Genomic DNA, 27,436 nt, shown 5'->3' on the forward strand with positions numbered 1-27,436 from the left:
GGCTGTTTGGTTGGGGGGTGTTCTAGTTTGCTAATGCCAGAATGTAGAACACCAGAGATGGATTGGCTTTTACAAAAGGGGGTTTATTTGGTTACATAGTTACAGTCTTAAGGCCATAAAATGTCCAAGGTAAGTCATCAACAATCGGGTCCCTTCACTGGAGGATGGCCAATGGTGTCTGGAAAACCTCTGTTAGCTGGGAAGGCATGTGGCTGGTGTCAGCTCCCAAGTTCTGGGTTCAAAATGGCTTTCTCCCAGGACGGTCCTCTGTAGGCTGCAGTTCCTCAAAAATGTCACTCTTAGTTGCACTTGGGGTATTTGTCCTCTCTTAGCTTCTCCGGAGCAAGAGTCTGCTTTCAATGGCCATCTTCAAACTGTCTCTCATCTGCATCTCCCGTGCGTTCTCCAAAGTGTCCCTCTTGGCTGTCACTCCTCTTCAAAATGTCACTCACAGCTGCACTGAGTTCCTTCTGTTTGTCAGCTCATTTGTATGGCTCCACTGATCAAGGCCCACCCTGAATGGGTGGGGCCATGCCTCCATGGAAATCATCCCATCAGAGTTATCACCTACAGTTGGGTGGGGCGCGCCTCAATGCAAACAACTCAAATCCAAATGTTCCAACTTAATCCCCACTAATATGTCTGCCCCACAAGATTGCATCAAAGGATATGGCTTTTTCTGGGGGACATAATATATACAAACCGGCACAGGGGGATTTCCAATATCAGTGTCTCTGGATCTTTCTAAGGCTGGTCAGATTTTCTAGAAATGACCCTCCAATTTTCTGCCAGGAGGATGCAGATTGTAACCATTCTGGGAGCTGAATGGAGAAAGAGGACTCAGCATCTAACATGCATTTTGCCCAGTGCAGGCAGGCAGGCAGGCGCGTGCACACACACACACACACACACACACACACATAGACACACACACACACACACACATTGTCTTTTGACAAGGAAGAGAAAAGAGGAGTTACCTAGCAGCAAGAGAGGACTTGGGGATTTGACAACTTCATAAACAAATTAACACAGAAGGTAGTACCATAGAGACCAAAACACACAGGGCCGGGAAGGGAGCAACTCTTAGAAGGAAACAGAAATCATTCAATGAGGAGAGTACTAAAAAATATTACCAATATCCTGAGACAGATATGAGATACCATTGCAACCATAAAAACAAGAACAGGAGCTATTCTTAAACTAGCATTCCAAGACAAAAAACTGTACATATGATAGCAGAAATGAAAAGTTCAGTAAAAGAGTTGGAAGGTAAATGTTTGGAAATATCCTTAAAAAAATAAAAGCAGAAGGACAAAAATGGAAAATATAAAAGAAAAGGTAACAAATTAGAGAACCTGTCCAGGGGTTCCAAAACCTGAAAAATAAGACTTCTAAAAGAGAAAATGAGGAGTAGGTACAGGAGAATCATCAACAAAACAATTCAAGAAAATTTTCCCAAACTGAAACTCTTGAGCTTCCAGATTGATAGGGCCCCACTGAGTGTCCAGGCTCATCACTGTGAAATCGCAAAACACTGGGGGCAAAAAGATGATCCTAAACTTCCAGGATGAAAAATAAACCATTTCGAAAATAAATTTCTTAGCAAATCTTTGGATTTCTCAACAGTAACAAAGGAAACTAGAAGACAGAGGAGCAATTCTTCTCGATGTTCAAAAGTAAATTTATTTCAAACTAAATTCAGTACTTGATTGGTAAACTATCAATCACATGTGGAGCTGGAATAAAGACATGTTCAGATACTCAAGAATTAAAATTTACATTTCATTTACCTCTTCTTTCTCAGGAAGTTGCTAGAGGTCATGCTCCCCTAATTTGAGGGAATAAATCAAGAAAAATGAAGACGGGGACTCGCGACAAGATGGCAGCATAGAGAGGAGTGGAAGCTAAGTAGTCCCCCTGGAACAACTACAAAAAACCAGAAACAACTAGTAAATAACCCAGAATAACTGCGGGGGGGACAAACGAGACCGTCCATTCATCATACACCAACCTGTATTGGGAGGAATGCCCGAGAACACAGCATAAAATCTGTAAGTAAAACCTGCGGAACCAGGTCGGGAGACCCCCTCCCCCATAGCCCGAACTGCAAAGCCTCGTGGTGCCAGAGAGAAGCTCTCTCCCAGCAAGCAAATACAGCTCAGCTGAGCTCCAACTGGGGTTTTAAGTAGTGAGTGTGAACTGCTCACTACAGGTACGCAGCCCCAAAAAACAGACAGAGGCTTTGGGTGACGACTGACCTGGGAGAGTCGGAGGGTCGCCTTGGACTCCGTCTGAAGGGAACTATCTGTTTCTTTTTTGGCTCAGTGGAGAAAGCCTCAGTCATTTTCAGTTTCCAGGGCTGTGACTCGGGGAAGGGTGGAGACACCACAAGCAGAGAGCGAGACCATTGAAATGCTAATGACCTCCACCTGAGAGGTCTGTCTTCTCTAGGAGAAAAGGGGTGGGGCCCTTTCCATTCAGAACCAGACCCCAGAGCCTGGGGGAACACGGCCATACCTCCTCACACCAGTCAAGAATTATAGGGTAACAGGCGTCACCTGCTGGGCAGAAAAGCACAGTGACCCGAGGCATCAAAGGGTGGAGCAATTTTCTAAGACACACCCACAGAGAAACCAGATTCTGAATATTTCTTCCCTCTGGGACCTGAGCCTGTTCTGGTCTGGGAAAACCTGATTTGGATAACCAAGGAAACCATGCCTAGACAACAGAAAATTACAACCTACACTAAGAAAAACAAAGTTATGGCCCAGTCAAAGGAACAAACGTACACTTCAACAGAGATACAGGAATTTAAACAACTAATGCTAAATCAATTCAAAAAGTTTAGAGAAGATATTGCAAAAGAGATAGAGGCTGTAAAGGAAGCACTGGACATGTATACGGCAGAAATCAAAAGTTCAAAAAACCTACTAGTAGAATCTATGGAAATGAAAGGCACAACACAAGAGATGAAAGACACAATGGAAACATACAACAGCAGATCTCAAGAGGCAGAAGAAAACACTCAGGAACTGGAGAACAAAACACCTGAAAGCCTACACGCAAAGGAGCAGATGGAGAAAAGAATGAAAAAATATGAGCAACTCTCTCCGGGAACTCAAGGATGAAACAAAGTACAATAATGTACGTATCATTGGTGTCCCAGAAGGAGAAGAGAAGGGAAAGGGGGCAGAAGCAATAATAGAGGAAATAATTAATGAAAATTTCCCATCTCTTATGAAAGACATAAAATTACAGATCCAAGAAGCGCAGCGTACTCCAAACAGAAGAGATATGAATAGGCCTACGCCAAGACACTTAATAATCAGATTATCAAATGTCAAAGACAAAGAGAGAATCCTGAAAGCAGCAAGAGAAAAACAATCCATTACATACAAAGGAAGCTTAATAAGACTATGTGCGGATCTCTCAGCAGAAACCATGGAGGCAAGAAGGAAATGGTGTGATATATTTAAGATACTGAAAGAGAAAAACCACCAACCAAGAATCCTGCATCCAGCAAAGCTGTCCTTCAAATATGAGGGAGAGCTCAAAATATTCTCTGACAAACAGACAATGAGAGACTATGTGAACAAGACACCTGCCCTACAGGAAATACTAAAGGGAGCACTACAGGGTGATAGAAGACAGGAGTGTGTGGTTTGGAACACAATTTTGGGAGATGGTAGCACAACAATGTAAGTACACTGAACAAAGGTAACTATGAATACGGTTGAGAGAGGAAGATGGGGAGCATGTGAGACACCACAAGAAAGGAGGAAAGATAAAGACTGGGACTGTGTAACTTGGTGAAATGTAGAGTATTCAACAATTGTGATAAAATGTACAAATATGTTCTTTTACGAGGGAGAACAAGCAAATGTCAACCTTGCAAGGTGTTAAAAATGGGGAGGCATTGAGGGAGGGATGCAATCAGCATAAACTAGAGACTGTAACTAATAGAATCATTGTATTATGCTTCCTTTAATGTAACAAAGGTGATATACCAAGGTGAATGCAGATAAGAGGGGGGATAGGGGAGGCATGTTAGACACTTGACATTGGTGGTATTGTCTGATTCTTTATTTTACTTTGATTTAAAGTTATTTTTCCTTTTGCTGCTTCCTAGCTGTCATTTTTTTGCTTCCTCTTTCTTTTGCCTCTCTACCTTCTTTGACTCTCCCTCCTGCCTTGTGGAAGAAATGTAGATGCGCTTGCTTAGTATGAGCAGGATGTTCAATCAGGATGAACTTAAATGTTTGGAAATGAACAGGGGTGTTGGTAGCAAGATGTGAGAATAACTACAGCGCCGAATGGTGTGTGAATGAGGTGGAAAGGGGAAGCTCAGAGTCATATATGTCACCAGAAGAAAAGTTGGAGGTCAAAAGATGGAAATGTATAAAACTGAATCCTATGGTGGGCAATGTCCATGATCAACTGTACAAATACTAGAAATCACTTCATGAACCAGAACAAATGTATGACAATACAATTAGAAATTAATAATAGAGGGGCATATAGGGAAGAACTATATACCTATTACAAACTATATACTGCAGTTACTAGTATTTCAACATTTTTTCATAAACAGTAACAAGCGTACTATATCAATACTAGGAGTCAACAATTGAGGGGGGTTGGTTAGGGATAGGGGAGGTTTAGAGTTTCCTTTTCTTTTTTTCTTTTTTCATCTTTCACTTTATTTCTTGTCTGGAGTAATGAAAAGTTTCTAAAAATTGAACAAAAATTAAGTGTGATGGATGCACAGCTGTATGAGGGTACCCAGGGGCAAGTGATTGTACACTTTGGATCTTTGGATAATTGTATGGTATCTGAACAATCTCAATAAAAATGAAAAAAAAAAAAGAATCAGCTAATGAAAAAATTTTCAAATAAAATATTTTATATAAAAAAAAAAAGAAAAATGAAGACACAGAATATAGAAACAGAATATAAACACAGGAGAAAAATGAAGTGAGTTGCCACAATTGGCACTAGCCATAGATTGAGGCAGCTCAGAAGGCTCCAGAAGGACTCCTTCAGAAAGATGAAATTGGTAGAACATTTCATGAATCTGAACATCTGGAAGGGGAGAGCTAAACAGTCAAGTAAAGAGTTTGGGTTTGGAGTGATGAACAAGTAAACCAAAAGAAGATTATTAACTATAGGAAAAAACAGAAGCTTGAATGATAAGAGAAGTAATCATGTTTTACTACTTACTTAAGAGGTGAATAATGTTTACCTCATCATAATGAAGTAAACAAAACTCTAATAAAAAGTACAATAGAACTATATTGGGCAGATGGAGACACAGGAAGTGTGGTAAAGGTGGGGGAAGGAAGAAGAGCTAAATACTCATATTCCATTAAGTGAAGTCAATAAATAATGCCTAAAAGTAAAAAAAAAAAAAAAAAAAAAAATCAAGAAATGTCGATACAAGCATGTTAGTTAGAGAAACAGAGGCAAGTATAAAATTAATCAGTTAAAAGAAGTGAAGTGACAGCCTTTTGGGAGGAAGAAAAGGTGGGGAGGCACTTCTTGCTGATTCATTGTGCAAACCTTACAAGGTTTCTACAAAATTATTTAACTCTACATATAGGCATGTACAACTGAGAAAAAAAAAAAAGTAAAAATGAAGGGGCATAGTGATTGCCCTAAATTCAAATTTTTACCCTCTACTAAAGGAAATAAACATGGAAATAAATAATTTAATATTGAGCATAGTTGTTTCAACAACAGAAATGTTAGCAATGACTGAGGGAGCACATAGGACAATTTACTATCTGGGGTTTCTGGAAAGGCATCTAAGGTGGTCAGGATACCAGGCAATAACAAGAATGAAAGAAGAGAGAAATTTTGTATGATAGCAATCCATCCATACAGCTGGCTAGTATGGAGTTAATAGATATAATGAATACAGTGTGGAATATACATGTTGAGATGGCATTGTAAAGTTGAGGATAATATTGAACTGTTAAATGTTATTAGAGGGAGTTGGAATGGGGGAGAAGTTTTTTACACTTCTGTTTTATTTTAACAATAAAAGCCAATAAGGAGCTGCCTGTTTTGGAAGATGGGAAACTATAAATGTATGTTTTATTTGGAGCTTGTGTAAGTCCCTTTAGGTTGAAATGCAAAAGCATTAGTTGTGTTTGGGTTTTTCTTTTTACATTTTTATCATGAAAAATAACATATATACAGAAAAGTGATATCTTTCCAAGTATGATTTAACAAGTACTTAGATTTCAAAGAAGAGTTAAGTTTTGACTATGGACCCAGCTAGTGGCCACAGAATGTGAACTTTCTTTCCTCTATACACATTTTTGAGGAGTTGAGTCAAACCTCTGAAAACATACTTTACAAAGTATACACATATTAAGAGTTTGGGGTTGCATTATTACTGCAAGGCTGTATTAAGAATATTTGCAGTTAACGTCATTGGGATATTAACCTACGAATTAACCATAACCCATGGACCTGTGACCATACACCCATTAGGGACAGAAAAATATCTGAGGTACTTAGCTGAGGTAAATCTGTAGAGAAAAGCAGTACAGAACCCCCCAGTCTGGGCAAATTATCTGTGATGCATTTGACCAGATCCCCACATGTAAATCTGTGTTTTGAAAACAAGTCAAAATTAGGACTGACTGCTTAATGGTTATGGGGTTTCCTTTTGGGGTAATGAAAATGTTCTGGAATTAGATAGCGGTGATGGTAGCAAAATAATGTGACTATCTAATGTCACTTATGGGTAAATTTTGTGTTATTAACTATAACATAAAATTGAAAAAAATACAAGTCTAGAATAAATATGAAGACTTGATCCAGCACTGGTTTTTTACTCGGGCTGAAGTTTGGCAGAATATTAGATCTGTGAGCGCTATTAGGGACTGGGATTTGGTCAGGAAATGCATGCTTCTTGAAGAGCATGGGAGGAGGTAAGGATTTTATTTTTCCTTACACGGAAGCACAAACTGCTATGTTCAAATTTCTTGAAGCAGATCCTTTTGGGAAGCTGTCAAACAAGGGGTAAATTGGAGAAGTGGGGGAAATGATGCTCTTGGATCCGCTGCATACGAATGCAAAACTTTTGTAAAACAAAAGTCGTTAAAGTGATTCTCAATTTATTTTGAAGTTAACCGCTTGGTGAAGGGCAACAAGAAAGGACCATAGCAATGTTTAAGAAGCCCTAATTAGAGGATTACTAAACTTCGTAAAGGCAATCGCTGCTTTAGAAATCCAGAAGAATACCTAAATAACTCATGCATGGTAAAACCACTTTTTGCCCTTGCCAAACGCCTGGTGCGACCGCCTGGGAGTTCCCGGGGCCAATGGCCACCGGAAGCTCCCCACCCCGCAAGCTGCCAGGCCACGGAGTACAGGTCCCGGGAGAGCAGCTCCGGGAGCCCTAACCCGCCGGAAGCGGCGGGGCCACACCCACTCCGGGCCGGCGGGCGGGGGCCAGCGGGCGGGGCCGGCGGCGGGGAGCGGGCTCCGCCCCGGGGGACGGGCCGCCATGGGCCTCGGCGCGGCGCGGCGCGGCGCTGCACGTGTGCGAGCCCGGCGGCGGGCGAATCCATCCCGGGCTCCTCCGTCCGAGGCCTGGACGGCATTGCCTATCCTGCGCTGCTCTCGCAGCTGGCGCTGCCGAGTGGTTTTCGCCGCCGCCGCGCCTTTGCGCCCCAACCGGCGATTCTGCTCCCTCGCTGCTCGGTTCGAGCCGCGCCCGCGTTCCCAGGCTCCCGGTAAGTGCGCGGCCTCTCCGCTGCCGTCCGGGCTCCATTTCCAGCTCTCGGCCAGGCCCGGCGCCCGCGCCCCAGGGCCCCTCCCGGAGAGGCAGTGCCGACTGGGAATGCGTCCCGGCGTGGTTCTGCGCCCTGGGCGCCTCCATTACGGATCATGCCCGGGGGAGCGCGGCTGCAGCCTGGCGTTTCTGTGCTGCGGCCGCGCGGGCAGGGCTCCCAGCTTCCCAGTTTCCCGGGCCGGTCGCCAGGGGGCGCCGCGCCCTTCGTCCTCCCCGCGGCGCTGTTAGCCGAGGATCCTCTTCCCTTCCCTCGGCTTTCTTTGCCCCAGATCCTCATTAAACTCCTCCCAGCCGCTCTCCCTGTTTGAAGAGAAAACTAGCCTTTATCCCGAAGCCCTTTACCAACTCACGTGCTCTAGCCCTTGCATTCGGTCCGCGGTATTTGTTGCGAGACTACTATATGCCAGGCAGGCACTTAGGAGACTTTTTATTTTGTATACATTTTCCAAAGTAGAAGCGAACCTCCCTGAGACTGGGGACTAGGAGTATTTTCCCCATCTCTCTGCTCCGTGAATATTCAGTGAGTGAATGAAGGTGCTTTTGTACCTGCCCAACTCATCTGCACAGAGTCCTTAGTGTCCTTAGCGTCCTTAGCGTCCTTAGCGTCAGCGCTGCGCTGACAGGTTTAGATATTATGTATTTTATGCATAATTTTTTTCGTAACCCTTAACTACTCTAATAATAATCTTTTTAAAAGTATCCCTTCATTGCTTCGTTATAAGCTCCTCCTAGAAAGTAGGATTGGGAGGCTACGTCTTTCATTCAGAAAATAAAGGGTTACTGAGGGCTTTTGTCTGAAGTCTGTAATCATCTGTGTGAAAAGAATATGCCTCTTTGGCCCGGGGATGCATTGGCTGTTGAGGGTTCTGTCAAATACATTGTTCACCTATATTGAAAAGGGGATGGAGAGGCCGGTTGAGTTCAGTCGTTAGGCAAGTAGCCAACAGCCCATATTTATTAACTTCACCACTCCTTTCGAACATGTCTTTTAATAGAGGTTAGGGCAATACAGGAATTAATGAAACAGTCCTTCCCCTCAAGTAAGAGAGGGAAATAAGCTAGCTGGCCTTCCTGTTATACTAAGTCAACTCCTGCCATAAGTCCTTTACACACTTTTTCCCCCTGCCTGTGCTTTCCTCACAAGTCTTTTAATGTCTTCTTCATTCAGGATTTTGTCCAACCCTCACCTCCTTAGGCTTTGCTAGAGAGTGCCCTTCTTATTCTCAACTCCCTTATTCTGCTTTATTTTCTTTGTAGGGTTCCTGTGTGCATGTTCTGAGATTGATTTTTATTTTATTTTCAGATATATCCTCAAATAGAATGTGAGTTTCAGGAAGGCAGGAAATTTTCCCTTTTCCCCAACTGCCTGGAACAGTGCCTGTCACATAGGAGGTGCTCAATAAATATTTGTGGAATGAACGAATCTGACAGACATAACAATTTTATATATCTGAATGTAGTGTGTATGCTCTACTTCAAAGAAAGTGCTCTTTGTTGTGAGATTTTAACAACTGGAGAGATTACAGTTTGCAGGGGTTAGAGGAGGGATGCATTTAAAAAATGGAATTTGTGGAAGGTTTTGAAATATAAGTAGGATTAAGACTAATATGGCTCATTTTTAGATGCTCACTTTGGGAAAAAATAGTTTTAAGGGACTGTTGTCATCAATGTTGTATTTAAATTTTGAAAATGATGAGCCTTTTTATTTTGGTGTAGAGGAGTCATTGATCAATCCAATATCTTCATGAGAAAGATTTTAATATACTGTTGAAACTGTAATATTTCTTTTCTCATTGGGAGTGCAGAGGAAACAAAAATCACTTATTTTAGCACTCCCTTCAGAGAATTGTGGAGGACTTTTTTAAGTTCATGGGAAAATTTGTTCTCTTCTGGTAGTAGAATCAGGCCTCTGGTCTATATAGATTTTACTTAACAACTGAGATTCTGTCATCAATAGGGTATATGTTCAGCATAATATTTCTTCAAAATAAAATTTTTTTAAAAATAAAACAGCTCATAAATCTTGCCCTCCCCTGCTAATTTTTTTATTTTATTTTATTTTTAGCCAGGTATATTTTATAGTTTCAAGCTAGACTGTTTGGATGTGTATCTTTGGATTTTCCTGAATGCAAAACTTACATATCCTTAAACCTCTCACCTTTGGGCAGTCAGGGTTGTTTTATCTTTCAGATTGAGTCTCGGGGTGTCTTCCCAGGATCACTGTTCTCTCTCTCTCTCTCTTTTTTTTAAATTTAAAAATTGTATTGCATTTCATTCTTCCCTTTTATTTAGTTCTTGATCGTGACAACAACACTAATTTGAATTCTGACTTTCCTGATCCCAAAGTTTGCACAAGTGTTCTAGTAAATGTGCTTTCAGTTTCTAGGCCCATAGCACAGATAGCAAAAATATATATTAAGTGATTTATAATTATTGGTGCTATATATACCTTAAAAATGAACATGTCTATGATAGGATCATCAGCTAAAGCAAGTTAAAAGTATAATTTTATTTGAAACACAAAAGTAAGATCAGTTAATGAGCTTGTTTTGCAATTGAATATACCAAGTAAAGGAGATCAGGTAAGTGTCTACAATATCAAGGAAAAGATTGCCGGCTTCAAGGCCTGTTTGTTTGGTGCTGTTGGCAGTGCCTTTTATGGAGGGTCTTTTAAAATTAAATGGTGTTTGAAGGTGAAACCCTGTTTAAACAATAGGCCAGAGGTAAAAAAAAAAAAAAAAAAAAACAAGCATAAATAGCTTTTTTCCTTCCCCTGACTCAGCAATACAGTTCTGTGTAAAACCATCCCATAATAAATATTAATGAGCAACCTTTCAATCAGAATGACTATTGCAACTTTTTGCATCTCTTTTCAGTTTACAGAGAAAGAAAACTGAGGCTTAGAGAGATTCAATGACCTATTTAGTAAATGGCAAAAACAATAAATCTGGCTCCAAGTCATACCATACAAATTGCCATTCACCAAGTAAGTAAGAAGATTTGAAAACAGTGGTTGGTACTTGAGATCCATGATCTGCTGATACTGGCATTCCAGGGATGGTTGGCATAACAGGTGCTGTCCCAAACCTGCTAGAATTTCATTCATGGGTTCACTGATGTAGGCATAATGGAGAATGGAGAGTCAGGATAATGACCATATTCTGATTCAGGTGACTGGTAATTAGTTGGTGGTAAACATTCTTTGAGGTAAGAGATGACGGTTTAAAAGAAGTATGTTTGTGGTGGGAAATGATGAGATAAGTTTAGGGCATGTTGAGTTTGACCATCTTGATTCCACCTCTTAGTAGCTGCGTAACCTTGAGCATGATACTTAATCTCAGGGTCTGTTTCTTTAGTGCTTAGATGGGGATGATAGTAACTCCTAAGTCATAGGGTTGGAGCGAGTCTTGAATAAGCTGTGTCTGTCTGTATTCTATAATAGTTTAGCTGTCGTTACTATTAGCTGGAACCCCCCAGTAACCAGGGAGTTGGAGATGGAGGGTTCTAGGCTGGAGCACTTGGGAGTAAGAAGGAAATGAGACTGAGGAGGCAGCCTAGGAGAGTCTAAATTTAAGGAACAAGCAGAGAAGTATGGTAAAAGAGCACCTAAAGAGGCAGGAAAAGTAAGGAATAGGAGTTTCAAGGAAGGGAAGTAGTGAAGTATGTCTGACTGGGAAAAGAATTAAGTAGAACCAGGATTGGCAGCAGCAGGAGAGGCATCGCTGACCTTGGAGGAAACAATTTAATGGGCATGTTGTAGGCAGAAGCCAGATGTTCCACTAGAATGTAAGCCTCGGATGGTCAGGGTGTTCATTTGGTTCACTGAGGCATAATGCCTTGCACAGGAGTGTGCAGTAAGTTTTTGTTGAGGGAGTGAAGTGTAGCATTGAGGAGTGAATGTTAAAATGAGTGTGGCCTGGCATGCAAATCAAAACCACAACGGGATACCACTTTGCACCTACTAGGATGGCTGTAGTCAAAAAATTGGAAAATAACTAGTGTTGGCGAGGATATGGAGAAATTGGAATCCTTGTGGGAAGGTAACATGGGGCAGGAAAGTTAAGAATACTATTACCATATGACCGGCAATCCCACTTCCAGTTATATACCCAAAAGAATTGAAAATAGGGACTCAGACAGACTTCTGTATGCCAGCATTATTCACAATAGCCAACAGGTGGAAACAACTCAAATGTCCATGGATAGATGAATGGATAAACAAAATGTAGTATGTACGTACAATAGAATATTATTCAGCCATAAAAAGGATTGAAGTTCTGATACATGCTACAATATGGATGAACCTTGGAAACACGCTAAGTGAAAGAAGCCAGACAAAAAAGGACAGATACTGTATGATTCAACTTACATGAAAGTACCTAGAATAGGTGTAAATAAAAAATTCATTTTTGACAGAAAGTAGAGCCAGAAAGTAGATTAGAGGTTACTCAGGGCTGAGGGTAGGAGGAAAAATGGCGAATTATTGCTTAATGAGTGCACCATTCTGTTTGGAATGACAGAAAGTTTGGAAACAGATGTTGGTGATGATTTCAGAAACATTGTGAATGTAATTAATTGCACACTTAAAAATGGTTAAAACGGCAAATTTTAGGTTGTATATATTTTACTACACATAATTTTTTTAACGGAAAAAAAACAAAGCAAGCAAGACAAGAAAAAGAAATTAGCAAAGACTTCCTGTAGAAGTTTGCTTTAAAAGGAGAGGCTAAGCCTACTTATAATTATGCCTAACAGTCACCCGAAGAGAACCTCTCGTTGCTCAGATGTGGCCTCTGTCTCTAAGCCCACTCGGCAGATAAACTCACTGCCCTCCCCCTTATATGGGACATGATTCCCAGGGGTGTCAGTCTCCTTGGCAATGTAGGACATGACTCCAGGGGGGGTGAGCCTGGACCCCACATCGTGGGATTGAGAAAATCTTCTTGACAAAAAGGGGGAGCGAAGTGAAACTTCCCGTCCACCACATTCACACACAATTCAGCACTGTTAATTATACTCAAATAATGTGCTACCATCACCTCTCTCCATTTCCACTCATTAAAATTCATCCTAGTTAAAAATTTGCACATGTTTGTTAAGTAACTGCTCCCCATTCTCTAGCCTCATTCTATCTCCTGGTATCTTATTATAGATTCTATGTCTATGAGTTCACATAGTATCATTAGTTCATATTAGTGAGATCATAATAATATTGTTCCTTTTGTGTCTGACTTATTTCACTCAACATAATTGACCCTCAGGGTTCATCCATGTTGTCACATGCTTCAGGACTTTATCCCTTCTTACTGCTGAATAATATTCTATTGTATGTAATACCACGCTTTGTTTGTCCATTTGTCCGTTGATGGACGCTTCGATTTTTTCTGTCTTTTGGCATTGTGAATAATGCCACTGTGAACATGGGTGTGCGAATGTCTGTTCGCATCCCTTTCAGTTCTTTTGGGTATATGCTGAGTAGCGGGATTGCCAGATTCGTAGAGCAACTCAATACCTAGCTTTTGAGGAACTGCCAAACTGTCTTCCACAGCAGCTATACCAAAATTTTACATTACCTCCAACAGTGAATGAGTTTTTCCTATTTCATACGTCTGCTCCAACACTTTTAGTTTCCTGTTAATAGTGACCATTCTAATAGATGTGAAATGATACCTCATTTGTCTTGATTTGCATTTCCCTAGTAGCCAGTGAAGATGAGCATCTTTCATGTGCTTTTTAGCCATTTGTATTTCCTCTTTGGAAAAATGTCTATTTGGGTCCTTTGGCCCATTTTTTAATTGGGTTGGTTGTCTTTTGTTTGTTGAGTTGTAGGATTTTTATGTATTCGGGAATATAAAAGCCTTATCAGATATGTGGTTTCCAAATATTTTCTCCCATTGAGTCAGCTGCCTTTTCACCCTTTTGACAAAGTCCTTTGAAGCACAGAAGTATTCCATTTTGAGGAGGTCCCATTATCTATTTTTATCTATGTTTGCTTGTGCTTTGGGTGTAAGGTCTAGGAAACTACTGCCTATCCCTAGATCTTGAGGATGCTTAATAAATTTTAAAAGATTGAAATTATACAAGCACTTTCCCTGATCATAATGGAATGACATTGGAAATCAATAATTACCAGAGAACTGGAAAATTCACAAATATATGGAGGTTAAACAACACACTCTTCAGCAACCAGGGGTCAAAGAAGAAATTGGCAAGAGAAATCGTAAATATCTTGAGATGAATGAAAATGAGAACTCAGCATATCAAAACTTATAGGATGAAGCTAAGGCAGTGCAGAGAGGGAAATTTCTAGCCCAAACACCTACATTAAAAAGGAGAAGGAGTGAAAATCAAAGGCCCTAACCAAATACCGGGAGAAACTAGAGAAAGAACAGCAAACTAATCTCAGAGCAAGCAAAAGGAAAGAAATAACAAAGATTAGAGCAGAAATAAATGAAATGGAGAACAAAAAAACAGTAGAGAGAATCAATAAAACCACAAGTTCGTTCTTTGAGATCAGTAAAATTGACAAACCCTTAGCTAGACTGACAAAGACAGAAAAGAAGATGCAAATACATAAAATCAGAAATGAGACAGGGATGATTACCATGGACCCCAAAGAAATAAAAAAGATCCGTTAATGCTTTTTGAAACAGTTGATTTGTTTAAATCAGGACCCAAAGAGGGATCCACACATTGTATTGCATTATTTGATTTGTCCTCATGTCTCTCAGATTATTGCTGTTTCCTGTTACCTGGTCTTCCAGTATAATTCCAGTTTTATTTTCAAGAGATGCCAGGAGATTATCATACCTCATGAAACTGGCAAGGTCAAAGCCTGCTTTAAATCCTTTAGAGATTTTGTTGGCCTGATGAGGCTTCAGCCCACCTTCTTAGTTTTAACTCCAGACCCTCTTCTTGTGTGGCTTACACCCCACAATGTGTGATGAGCTCCTTGTGGGTCTTCCTGCACTCCCTGCCCCTGGGCCTTTGCACGCGTGGAACCTGCTACCCAAGCACCCTTCTCCACATTTTCTGTGACTTTACTCCAACTTGTTCCTCAAAGCCTGGCTCAGATATTCACTTTTGGTCTTCCGTTAGATTTTCTCAGACAAACCCTCACCCACCACCCCCTGCTGCTGCTTTCTGTTCCCATAGTCCCCAGGTAAGCCTAGATGTCTTTCTGCTCCCCTCACGTGTGTGCAAGCTCTGTGAGGGCAGATTTGTTGATACAAAGTGAAAATAAAATAGCATCAACTTTTAATTCCTAAATCAGCATTCTTTTTACTACACCTTACTAGAACAAACAAAGAATAAATATTTTCTATTTGAATTAGAGAGGATAATTTTACATTAACCAGTTGTGGTCTACTGCTATTCCAGTTTCTTGGTATCTTCCATTTTCTTTTTTTTTCTTTCTTTCTTTCTTTCTTTTTTTTTTTTTTTTTTTTAACTTTTTTGCCTTTCAAAGGAAATTGATTTTACTGACATTTTCATATATCTTTTCTCCTACTGTTCGTAGCTGTCATGGTCCTTTTTTCTTTTACTTTTAGCATGTATTTGTGTTCGTCTTTTTCTTTACTTTTTATTCTTGGATTTATCTGTGAGGTAAGATCAAATATGGAATCTTAAAATTTAATTCATCATTCTTATTTTGCTTCTGCAGGTGGGTTACTTGTTAATCTACGGCTTAGAGAACTGGAATACTAATTTTTTGCCAGTTCATTTTCTTTATGACTATGATTACGAAGATCGTTTGTATGTTAACTTTAGCATCTCCCTATATAATATCGGAAAGTCTTTATCCTTATTTCACCAAGAACATCAAATAAGACAGGCACTCAAGGTCTTGGATTCATGAATGTGTTTATTTTGAATGCCATGTGTTTAGGCCCCTCTCTCAAGCTGCTCTGGATTACAAAGTATGTATAACTGCTTAGACTTTTGGTTTAGTACATTGTGTGTGGGTCAGTTAAATGATAATCTGTTGTTTGTTTGTTTTTTTAATATGGAATGGTATGAATATGCTTTCATGCCAAAGTGTTTATTTTTATTATTTTTATTTAATCGTTTTTTTCAAACGGATGATTGTTTTTGTTTACCTGGGCTGCTATGAAAAATACCACTGGTTAGTTCAAAGAACGGATTTTTTTTTTGTCTCGTGGTTTTGGAGACCAGAAGTCCAAAATCTTGGTCTTGACAGGCCAGCCTTTCTCCCAAAGTCTGTAGCATCCTAATGCTGGCTTGCTGCAATTCTTGGGGGCTTTCTGCTTTCCTCAGGTGACGGTCTGTCTCCTTGGTCTCCTCTAATGGCTTTCTCTCACTGACTGCTTCCAAATCTCCTCTGCTTTATAAGGACTCCAGTCATACAGGTTAAGGCCCATCTTGATTCAGTTTGTCCTTAAGTAGGGTCTTCTAAGATCCTATTCACAAATGGGTCCACACCTTAACTAATAGCATCTTTAAAGATCTGATTTACAGATCACCTGCAGGAATATGGATTAAGACTTGAACATAACTTTTGTGGGAGACATGATATTTCTACATGAAACAAAATTCAAATGACTCAAAAATGGCATTCTGTGAAAACAAGTTTCTCACGATTGTGCCCAGCCACCTCTTTCCTCTCCTAAAAGTAACCACCTTATCTCAGTTTCTTTTTACCTTGTTTCCACTTATTCTGCATTTTATGAACCAAGACTTCATTGTTCTTAATTTTTCGCTACTGTAAAAGCACTGTGATGAAGAACCTTGCAGCTAAAATTTTAAACACTTTCTTAATTATTTTCTTAAGATAAATCCCTAAAAGTAGTATTTCTGGGTCAAAGGGCATATATATTCTTTTAAAAAAAAAATTTATTGTAGTAACATATATACAACCCAGAATTTCCCATTTTAACCACTTTCATGTATGATTCAGTGCTATTAATTGTACTCACAATATTATGCTACCATCCCCAAAATCTATTACCCCAACTTTTTTATTGCTTCAAACAGAAACTCTGCACCCATTATGCAATAATTCCCTTTTTCTCCCCACCCCACCCACCTTTGTCCCTGGTAACCTGTAATCTACTAACTGTTTCTATGAAATTTGCTTATTCTAGGTATTTCATATAAGCAAAATCATACAATATTTGTCTTTTTATGTCTGGCTTATTTCACTCAATAATGATATTTTCAAGGTTCATCCATGTTTTAGTTTCCTGGCTGCTAGAACAAATACCATGCAATTGGTTGGCATAAACAATGGGAATTTATTAGCTCATGGTTTTGTTTTTGGTTTTTTTTTTATTGTGAACTTTAACATATATGCATAACAGTGATAACTTTCAAAGTACAATTTCATAAGCAGTTAGAGAGCAAATTTCAGAGAATGTCATGGGTCACAGTTCCACAACATCAACCATTTCTGTTATTATAAAATATGACATACACATAGAAAGGTGTCATATCTCAATGTACAGCTCAACAAGCAGTCATATAGGTAATTTGAAAAATTGTTATGGGTTACAGTTCCACAATTTCAGTTCTTTCCTTATTATGAAATACAGGGTATATACAAAAAGGTGAAGACCTTCAAGGCACAATTAAATGAGCAGCTATAGAGCAAATCCCAAAGGATGCTAGGCTACAGTTCCACCATGTCATTTACCTCCTTCCAGCCATTCCAACACCCCAGCATCCAAAAAAATATATGTATTTATATAAAGTTTCAGTATTCATAGAACTTTGTTAAATCTTATCTTGTTTGTTGCTACCCCTTCCTCTCACTTAATCTGTTTTTCCATCTTCAGGTGTGTTGAGGCAGTGAGCACTGTAACTTGTTCATATTGAAAGGGGGTGTTGACAGTATGGGAAGGGGGCTGCAGCTGATTTGTTGGTCTTAAAGAGGCTGTTGTCTCTGGGTTTTAGGACTTGTCTGGTATAGGAACACTTAAGTGGATTTAAGTTTCTGAAAGATAAAACTTAGTGAGTGCATCTTTTACAGAATATCAGGTATGGACCTAGGTATTTGGGGAATACTTTTGGTAAGGGCATGACATGTGGCATGTCTAGCTGGGGCTTGGGGAAGAAAAACCTCCAGGATAGCCTCTCGATGCTATTGGGATCTCAGCCACTGTGACCTCAGCTGGTTACCTTTTTTTTTTGCCCCTTTTTGGTCAAGTAGGCATTTTCAATCCCTCGCTGCCAGGGCTAGGCTCATTCCTGGGAATCATATCCCAGGTCACCAGGGAGACCTTCCTTGGCAGTCATGTCCCTTGTGGGGGCAGGGGGAGGGTTAATGAATTTATTTGCTGAGTTGGGCTTAGACAGAGAAAGGCCACATCTGAAGCTCACATTATGTTGTTGTTGTTGTTTCAATTCAGTTTTATTGAGATATAGTCACATACCATACAGTTATCCATGGTGTACAATCAACTGTTCACAGTACCATCTTATAGCTGTGCATTCATCACCCCAATCTATTTTTGAACATTTTCCTTACACCAGAAAGAATCAGAGTAAGAATAAAAAATAAAAATAAAAAAAGAACACCCAAATCACACACACCCCCATCCCTCCCTATTTTTCATTTAGGTTTCGTCCCCATTTTTCTACTCATTCATCCATGCACAGTCACACTGTCACCCCTTGTAAGCTACATTGTTATACAGTCGTCTTCAAGAGTCAAGTCTACTGGGTTGGAGTTTGGTAATTTTTGGTATTTACTTCTGGCTATTCCAATATATTAAAACCTAAAAAGTGTTACCTATGTAGTGCGTAAGAATGCCCACCAGAGTGACCTCTCGACTCCATTTGAAATCTCTCAGCCACTGAAACTTCATTTCATTTCATTTCACATCCCCCTTTTGGTCAAGAAGATGTTCTCAATCCCACGATGCTGGGTCCAGATTCATCCCCAAGAGTTATATCCTATGTTGCCAGGGAGATTTACACCCCTGGGAGGTCAGGTCCCACGTAGTGGGGGAGGGCAGCGAGATCACCCACCAAGGTGGCTTAGTTAGAGAGAGGGGCCACATCTGAGCAGCAAAGAGGCCCTCGGGGGAAGACTCTTAGGCACAGTTATATGTTGCTCATGGTTTTGAGGCTAGAGAAGTCCAACATTGAGGCCTCATCAAGATGATGCTTTCTCCCTGAAGACTGAGGCATTCTGGGGCTGGCTGCCAGAAATCCTTGGTCCTTAGCTTTTCTGTCACATGGCAGTGCACATGGCAACAACTTTTCCTCTCTCCTCTGGATTACTTTGTCTCTTTCTTGGCTTGTGTCTACTCCCCGTGGCTTCTCTCCCTCTCTGACTTTCACTCTGCTTATAAAGGACTTCAGTAATCCGTGTTAAAGTTAAAACTGATTCCGTTGGCCACAACTTAACTAAAAATAATGTCTTCTGAAGGTCCTATTTACAATGGGTTCATACCCACAGGAATGGATTAAGAATAAGAACATATTTTTCTGCGGTGCATAGTTCAGTCCCCAACAATTCATGTTGTAGCATGCATCAAAACTTCATTCCTTTTTTTTTTTTTACAGGTGAATAATATTCCATTGCATGTGTATACCACATTTTCTTTTTCCATTCATCTATTGGTGAACACTTGCATTGTTCTGCCTTTTGAGTTTTGTGAAAAATGCTGCTGTAAACATTATTTATAATTCTTGAGTCCCTGCTTTCAGTTCTTTAGGGTATAGACTATGAAGTGGAATTGTTAAGAATTTTGATGCACACTGTCAAATTCCATGCAGAATTACTGCGCTAGTTTTCTATTCTACTGTAAGTGTATGCCAATATCAGGAAGAATCAATTTAATGAATGATTTTTTGGGCTCTCTGAACAAGTTAACTGTGCCTCTGTTGGCTGAAATCGATTTCTTTTTAAATGATTGTTAGTACCTATTCTCTTTTTCCTCCTTACAAGGTTCTCATAAATGTTTTCTTGGGGTCTTAAAGATGGAGACCACAGAAGTAACTGGTGTGTCACTGAAGCGTGGGTCCCTTGCCGTGGAAGATAATGAGAGTCTCACCGCAGCAGAGGAGGTAAAAAGACAGAAGGTCTCAGAATGCTGTCCAAGCAGAGGTCCAGATGGGCTAGAGAGTGACGCCCTACCGAGCAGGGAAAATGTCCCTGGGCAGCCTGAAGCTGTAAGTGTCGGAGAAGGTAAAAACAATTCTGACGCACAGTTAGAAGAAGAGGACGGGGAGGAGGAAGATGGCCTTTCCGGGGAGGGCGAGGAGGAGGAGGAAGTGGAGAGTTTTGCAGACATGATGAAGCATGGACTCACCGAACTTGATGTGGGCATCACCAAGTTTGTAAGTTCTCATCAAGGATTCTCAGGAATCTTAAAAGAGAGGTATGTTTCGTTTATGTATAAAGTTATATTAGTTCTTTAGAAAAGAAGTTAATGATATATTCTTCCATTTAGCTCTGTTTCCCTAAGGATTGTTTACTTTGATGGTCAAAACGGAATAGGGCAAAGGAGATCTAAGTGAATTATCTTGAGTTTTTGCATATCTTCAAATAAATGCAAATAATGGTCAGTTCTTAGCAAGGGAAGATCCTTCCCAATACTGTTTGTGAGTAAGTAAAGATAATTTCCAGTGGCATGGATTGTTATTATGTAAATGGGTGCTATTCGTGTCTTTAAAATAAATTATTTTAAAAATGGTTTCACATTTTCTCCAGGATTAGTCTTATAGCCTTAAACCCTTTCACCCTAGTGTGCCACATCATACAGTACAAAAAGGTGGCCTTTGTAGCCAGATGGATCTGAATGTGAATCCTAGTTCAGTCCCCTAATAGTTACTTAACACCTCTGAGTGTCAGTTTCCTTGTCCAAAAAATAGATCCCAACACTACCTTGGGGTTGTTGAGAGGATTTTACATAACGTATGTAAAGTATTTAGCATAACGGTAAGCTTCAGGGTAGTTCAGACTTAGGATCTGAATTGCCGGGTTCTGATTTAATAAACCATTTACTGTATTTTATGGTTCACTTGCATAACAGCTGTTTGTATAATCACAGGGTAACGTTAATAAGCTTTTGTTTATGCATTTTTCTCGAAGAATACTCCAGAAGCTCAGGGGGCCTTTTCCTTAAGTTCTGCAAAGCCTGAACCAAGGCATAGCTCAGCATTCATAAAGAAATCAGAAAAAAATAACCATGATTTTGCAGTGAAGACTTAAAAAAAAAAAAAAAATCCGTTTTATACAATTCTAAGACTTACTATTGATAAATTTTATCCTAAAATTAGTAGGAAACAGAATGTTAATTTGCTGAAAATTTGTGTTTTCTTTTCATCAGATACTCTGACTTTGTGGTTCACGAAATAGGAAAAGATGGACGAATTAGCCATTTGGATGACTTGTCTGTTCCGGTGGATGAGGAGGTAGCAGTAGCTCGCTAATAAAAGTCCCCTTCTGTATAAAAATAGCCTTTTCTAGGGATCTTAGAAATTTAGAGCTTTAACAGCCTTTAAGTCTGTGTTGGACTCACTGGGAGTTCTCATGGTTATTTTAAAGGATCCTTCAGAAGATACAGTGACGGTTTTGACAGCTGAAGAAAAGCAGCGTTTGGAAGAGCTCCAGCTTTTTAAAAATAAGGAAACAAGTGTTGCCATTGAGGTAAATAGCACAAAAACATGTAAGAGGGTTTTTGAGGGTTTTGCTTGCTGCTTTTTGGGTGGTTGCCAGTAAGTATCTGTTGAAAAAATTACAATGATTAACAAAAGGATGACCTTGCCCTATTTGATCTAAAAGGGCATTACACTGAGAATTATTTTTTTTATCAGGGATGGATACTGGTATCCAGAGAAACTGATCCCTGCCCCCTCTCCAAAAAAAAATGTTTTTGCTTTAAAAACAAAAATGACAACAAGTCAACAAAGGAATCTGTTGTTTTGAAATGCAAAGTGACTGTGGTATCTCATGGTATCTGCTGCAGTAAGACTGCTGCTGCCTAACAGTCAGATCTGTGACCCTGGTCTGGTGGTTCTCACTCTGTCTCCATCAGCCTCTTCACTTTACATGGGGCTCTGGGTTGGGGAGGGATTGGTGAAGAGAGGTAACAAGGCTCAAATTCCGATATTCAAGAAAAGGAGAGCTCAGCTAAGAAATAGAATAGTAAATGCCTTTGTTTTGTTTTGTTTTGTTAATTTTAAAAAAATATTTTTTAGTAGAGTAATTGTAGTTCCCATATACCCACCCACCCCTGCACGGTGTTACCCTATTATTAAGATTTTGCACCATCTTGGTACCTTTGAGTAAATGTCTTAAGAAAGTTTTTTCGTACGGAAGTTTTATTTTTGTACATTAGCGCTATCCACTGAAATTACAATATTTGAGCTGTGTATGTAATTGTGTGTGTGTGTGTGTGTGTGTGTGTGTATGTAATTTTAAATTTTGTGTTAGCCACATTTTAAAAAAAGAAACAGGAAATAAATTTTAAAAATATATTTTGCCCTAATTCCTCTAAAATATTTTCATTTCAATATGTAATTTTGTAAACATTATTAATCCAATATTTTACTTTCCCCCCCTACTATTTTTGAAATCTGGTGATATTTTACACTATAACACAACTCAATTCATACTAGCCACATTTCAAGTGCCTTGTAGTCCATATTGGACAGACAGCTCCAGGTAGTCTTAATGGCAAAGTAAATGTGTTACAAGATTTTGAGACTCTTGTAGCACAAGATTTTTAGAATTTCATGTTTAAAATTAAATTCATTTTGTACCATATTTTAATGAGCTACTAGATTTGGGGTTGTGTGAAATTTTGTCTCCATCATTCTACTAGTTAGTGTGAGTTTACGGTAATTTTTCGGAATTCATGCCTCTAATCCCTGACTGACCCTTCCGCCTCCTGCCCAAACTTCCCAAAGTATATGACATTACAACTTTAGGGATCTTACTACCTGAATTTACCCATGGATAAAATCTTCAGCAATGTCAAAGCGAATAACTCCAAAGATTATGTTTTGAGAGCAAATCTGGGAGGTAGGTCCAGGTTTCCCTTGCTTGTACAATGCAGTGGTATATCTTAGCTCCATAATATGCATTTTCCTACACAGGTGGCAAAATTAATTACCATCTTAAAAACTATGGTTATGCCATCTACTGAAAGTTTTTAACTTATAAAGGGAATAAAGCATGGGTAAGTTTTCTCATCTGTAAAGTGAGGAGGTTGAACTTTGTGAATTTTTGAGGTTTAAGTGGATATTCATATACATACACTATGATCCCAACTCACTGCCCTCAGTAATACCAGATATAGACACATTCTTTTTCCTTTTTTAATGCAATTTTATTGAGGTATATTCACATACCATACAATCCATCCAAAGTATACAGTCAGTGGTTCACAGTATCATCACATATCAATTTTAGAACATTTTCATTACTCCAGGGGGAAAAAAAGAAAAAAAAAAGAAAACCCAAAGCATCCCATATCCCTTATCCCCACCTCCCCCCATCATTGATCCCTAGCATTGGTATGGTACATTTGTTACTGTTGATGAAAGAATATTAAGATATTACTGTTAACTATAGTCCATTGTTTGCAATAGGTATGTTTTTCCCATATATCACTCTATCATTAACTTCTTGTAATAGTTTCATTCATTTGTTCTATTTCATGGAGGAAATTTTTTGTCTTTGTACTGTTGATCGCAGTCATCATCCAGCACAAGATTTACTGAGTTATACAGTCCCATGTTTTAACCTCGGGCTTTCCTTCTGGTGACATATATGACTCTAACCTTCCCCTATCAACCACATTCACACACAGTTCAGCACTGTTAATTATACTCAAATAATGTGCTACCATCACCTCTACCCATTTCCATTCATTTAAATTCAACCTAGTTAAAAATTCTGCATATCTTAAACAACTGCTCCCCATTCTCTAGCCTCATTCTATCTCCTGGAAACCTAATTTTAGATTCTAAGTCTACGAGTTTACATTGTATATTCGGTTCATATTAGTGAGATCATACAATATTTGTCCTTTTGTAGACACATTTTTTTTAATTAAATTCAGTTTTATTGAAATACATTCACACACCATACAATCATCCATGGTGTACAATCAGCCGTCCACAGTATGATAAGATAGTTATGCATTCACTACCACAGTCCATCTCCAAACATTTTCCTTACATCAGAAAGAACCAGAACAAGAATAAAAAATAAAAGTGAAAAAAGAACACCCAAATCATCCCTCCCATCCCACCCCATTTGTCCTTTAGTTTTTATCCCCATTTTTCTACTCATCCATACACTAGATAAAGGGGGTGTGATCCACAAGGTCTTCACAATCACACTGTCACCCCTTGTAATCGACATTATTATATAATTGTTTTCAGGAGTCCAGACTGCTGGGTTGGAGTTTGGTAGTTTCAGGTATTTACTTCTAGCTATTCCAGTACATTAAAACCTAAGAGGTGTTACCTATATAGTGCATAAGAATGTCCACCAGAGTGACCTCTCGACTCCATTTGAAATCTCTCAGCCACTGAAACTGTTTCATCTCATTTTGCATCCCCCTTTTGGTCAAGAAAATACTCTCAGTCCCGTGATGTCGGGTCCAGATTCATCCCCCGGGAGTCATATTCTGCATTGCCAGGGAGATTTGCACCCCTGGGAGTCGGGTCCCAAGTAGTGGGGAGGGCTGCGAGTTCACCTGTTGAGGTGGCTCAGTTAGAGAGAGAGGGGGCCACATCTGAGCAACAGAGAGGTACTCAGGGGGAGACTCTTAGGCACAATTATATGCAAGTTTATCCTCTCCTTTGCAGTAACGAGCTTTATAAGGGCATTGTAGACACATTTTTTGATATGAAATCATTTGTCTGTAATTGTGTACTTTTTTTTTTTTTGCTTTTTAATTTTTGCTAAAATATTGTCAAGTTTAGCCAGTAGTGGTTGTAGTATATATCAGTGTTTTTCAGCTTAAAGGTTGCAACCCATTAGTGGGTCCTGAAATCAGTTTAATGGGTCTCAACGCACCTTCTTTTTTTTTTTAATGCAATAAAATAAAATAGAAAATAGTGATGCCTTGTACATGGTAAAGGTGAGTATTTTTTTTTCAATTTTTTAACAAAGTATATACACACACCCATATACACATTTGTGGCTCTTAAGTCAAAATGTAAAATGTATTTCTTATAGTGAGACACACTCAAAAACTGAAAAACAATCCTGTAACTAATTAGTTTACATTTTCTTTATATTGATTTTTCACAACTGTTAACAATTGTGCTAGAACCTCATTATAAAATAATTCAGTATGGAGTGGAATTCAGTATAAGGAAAGTGTCAGTTGGACTGTTTAGTGGAGTTAAGTTACTGACTGTTCCAGTTTGTTAATGCTGCCTTTTTGCAAAACACCAGAAATGGATTGGCTTTTATAAAAGGGGTTTATTTGGTTACAAAGTTACAGTCTTAAGGCCATAAAGTGTCCAAGGTAAGGCATCAACAAAGGGTACCTTCACTGAAGGATGGCCGATGGTGTCCAAAAACCTCTGTTAGCTGGGAAGGCACATGACTGGCATCTGCTTGCTCCCAGGTTGCATTTCAAGATGGCATTCTCCAAAATGTTGCTCTTGGGGCATTTTATCCTCTATTAGCTGCAGCTGCTCTTCAAAATGACACACTCAGTTGCTCTCCAGAATGTCACTTACAGCTGCTCTGTGTCTGGGCCTGTGTGGCTCTTTTTAAAGTACTCCAGTGATCAGATCAAGACCCACCCTGAATGGGTGGAGCCACAATTCCATGGAAACATTAAATCAAGAGGTCACACCCTAATCAAAGGTGTCAGTCACAGTGGGATAGGTCACATCTCCGTGGAAGCACTCAGAAGTTTCCAACCTAGTCAACACTAATACATCTGCCCCCACAAGATTGCATTAAAGAATATGGCTTTTTCTGGGGGACACAATATATACAAACCAGCACACTGACATACCAAAAGGCCCAGCTTCACATTTTCATCTGAGAACCTGAGGTATTTTTCTAGTGGAGAGCTTGAGAGGTAGGGTCTGGGAATGGCGGTTTAAGAATCAAGACAGGCTGGGTTTCCCATCCAGCTCTACTGCCCTGCAGCTGTACAATCCTAGATGCGTTCCTTAACTTCTGAAGGCCTCTCAGACCTCATCTATAAGTAAATATAATGGTGGGAAACTGAGGATTAAATAAGATGCTGAATGTGAAGTGCTGATACAGTGTCTGGCAGATGGACATGCTTGATAAACAGGCTCTTATGATTTGCAATACTCTGAGGCTTTAAAATATTCTTGAAATTGTATCCATGCACTTTAATTCTGCAGAGCCAATAAGATGAAAAATGTTTTTCCTAACTCATTGGTTATTTCTCTACTTAATGTTTTTTAAATTCATAATACCACTGTCTATGTTGTGAATAGGTTATTGAAGACACCAAAGAGAAAAGAACCGTCATCCATCAAGCTATTAAATCTCTATTTCCAGGATTAGAGACAAAAACAGAGGACAGAGAGGGGAAGAAATATATTGTAGCCTACCACGCAGCTGGAAAAAAGGCTTTGGCAAGTAAGTGTGGGAAGGACCTGGTGTTCGTCTTGCCAGGCAGATCCTGCACCTCATTCACCTTCCTGCTCATGTCCAGGGGCTACTTTGCTGTTGTTCAGAGAAGGGGACTACTGTCATTTAAGATGCCAGAGCCATCCTGCACACTGTCTGTCTGACATGGGGCATTAGGTCTTTTGTGTGACTCAAGATTAGCTAAAATTACAATGGTGCCTGAGAGAGAGTCCTAGGAATTTAATATGTTCCCCGAAGAGCAGAGTGGGATGAGTGGCAATTCAGGAAGAAATTGGAAGATTTGTTTGTCATTTTGTGTTCTTAATGGAGAAAAGAAAGCTTTCAGATGAACAAAAAAAATGCCTATCACCATTCCCTCTGGCATATTATCTGCCACGTGCCTATATTGAAACAGCTTCTGCCTTCCCACTGAGAGTATCTTCTTCACTTACACATAAAAAAAAAAAAATGGAATATAGAAAAACACCCCTTTACCTGAGCCCCTTTCATTGCATATCATTCATTTAAAATTGGTGTATCTGTTAATCTCTTTGATATTTATGTTCTAATGTATTTACTACTGCCATGAAATTTTGTATTTACATATAACATTAAGAAAAAGTAGGTAATTTTTTTTTTTTACCTGTCAAATGAGCAGGTAAATTTTTTATGAAAATTACTGTAGGAAAAAGTCATTCCCTCACTCTTCTCCCCTACCAAGAACAGCCTGGTTATTTCAAGATATATTTGTTGGAGCAGAATTCCAAGGATATAACAAGACTGTTCAGACCATTAGGGCTTTGTCAATATCTTAGTAAGTTTAAAAGATAATACTGTGAATGGCTGAAGCCTTAATTGTTATAACTGTGATTCTAGTGAAATGTAAGGGTGTAAGATAAATTGGAGCAGAAATAAAGTTTGTTTGTGAAATATGTTTGTGAAAATAATCTAGTCAAATCAGCATATCCAGATACGAATATAGAAATGAGAAACCTTGAGCAGTTGAGGAGAAGATGGTGATGGGGGGCCATTTCTGATCTCAGTGGATACCAAATAGCAAAGTGAGATTATGT

The 27,436-nt window shown here is 39.4% G+C and overlaps 1 protein-coding gene across 5 annotated transcripts in view; it reads left to right on the forward strand.

Moving 5' to 3' along the window:
• Positions 1 to 7,519: 7,519 nt before the first annotated feature.
• The window catches only part of PUS7 (pseudouridine synthase 7), a 66,833-nt gene continuing 46,916 nt past the window's right edge, over positions 7,520 to 27,436 (forward strand). For 2 of the 5 annotated variants that reach the window (XM_037836441.1, XM_037836443.1), the window contains exons 1-5: positions 7,520 to 7,751; positions 19,725 to 20,157; positions 21,109 to 21,196; positions 21,327 to 21,428; positions 26,228 to 26,372. In XM_037836441.1, the coding sequence (XP_037692369.1) occupies positions 7,523 to 7,751; positions 19,725 to 20,157; positions 21,109 to 21,196; positions 21,327 to 21,428; positions 26,228 to 26,372 (997 nt within the window). In that variant the 5' untranslated portion in view covers positions 7,520 to 7,522. The remainder of the gene's footprint in view (positions 7,752 to 19,724; positions 20,158 to 21,108; positions 21,197 to 21,326; positions 21,429 to 26,227; positions 26,373 to 27,436) is intronic. The other 3 variants (XM_037836442.1, XM_037836444.1, XM_037836445.1) reach the window with 2 other exon arrangements.

Source organism: Choloepus didactylus, chromosome 5, assembly GCF_015220235.1.
Source record: "Choloepus didactylus isolate mChoDid1 chromosome 5, mChoDid1.pri, whole genome shotgun sequence".
In the NCBI taxonomy this organism is placed as follows: Eukaryota; Metazoa; Chordata; class Mammalia; order Pilosa; family Megalonychidae; genus Choloepus; species Choloepus didactylus.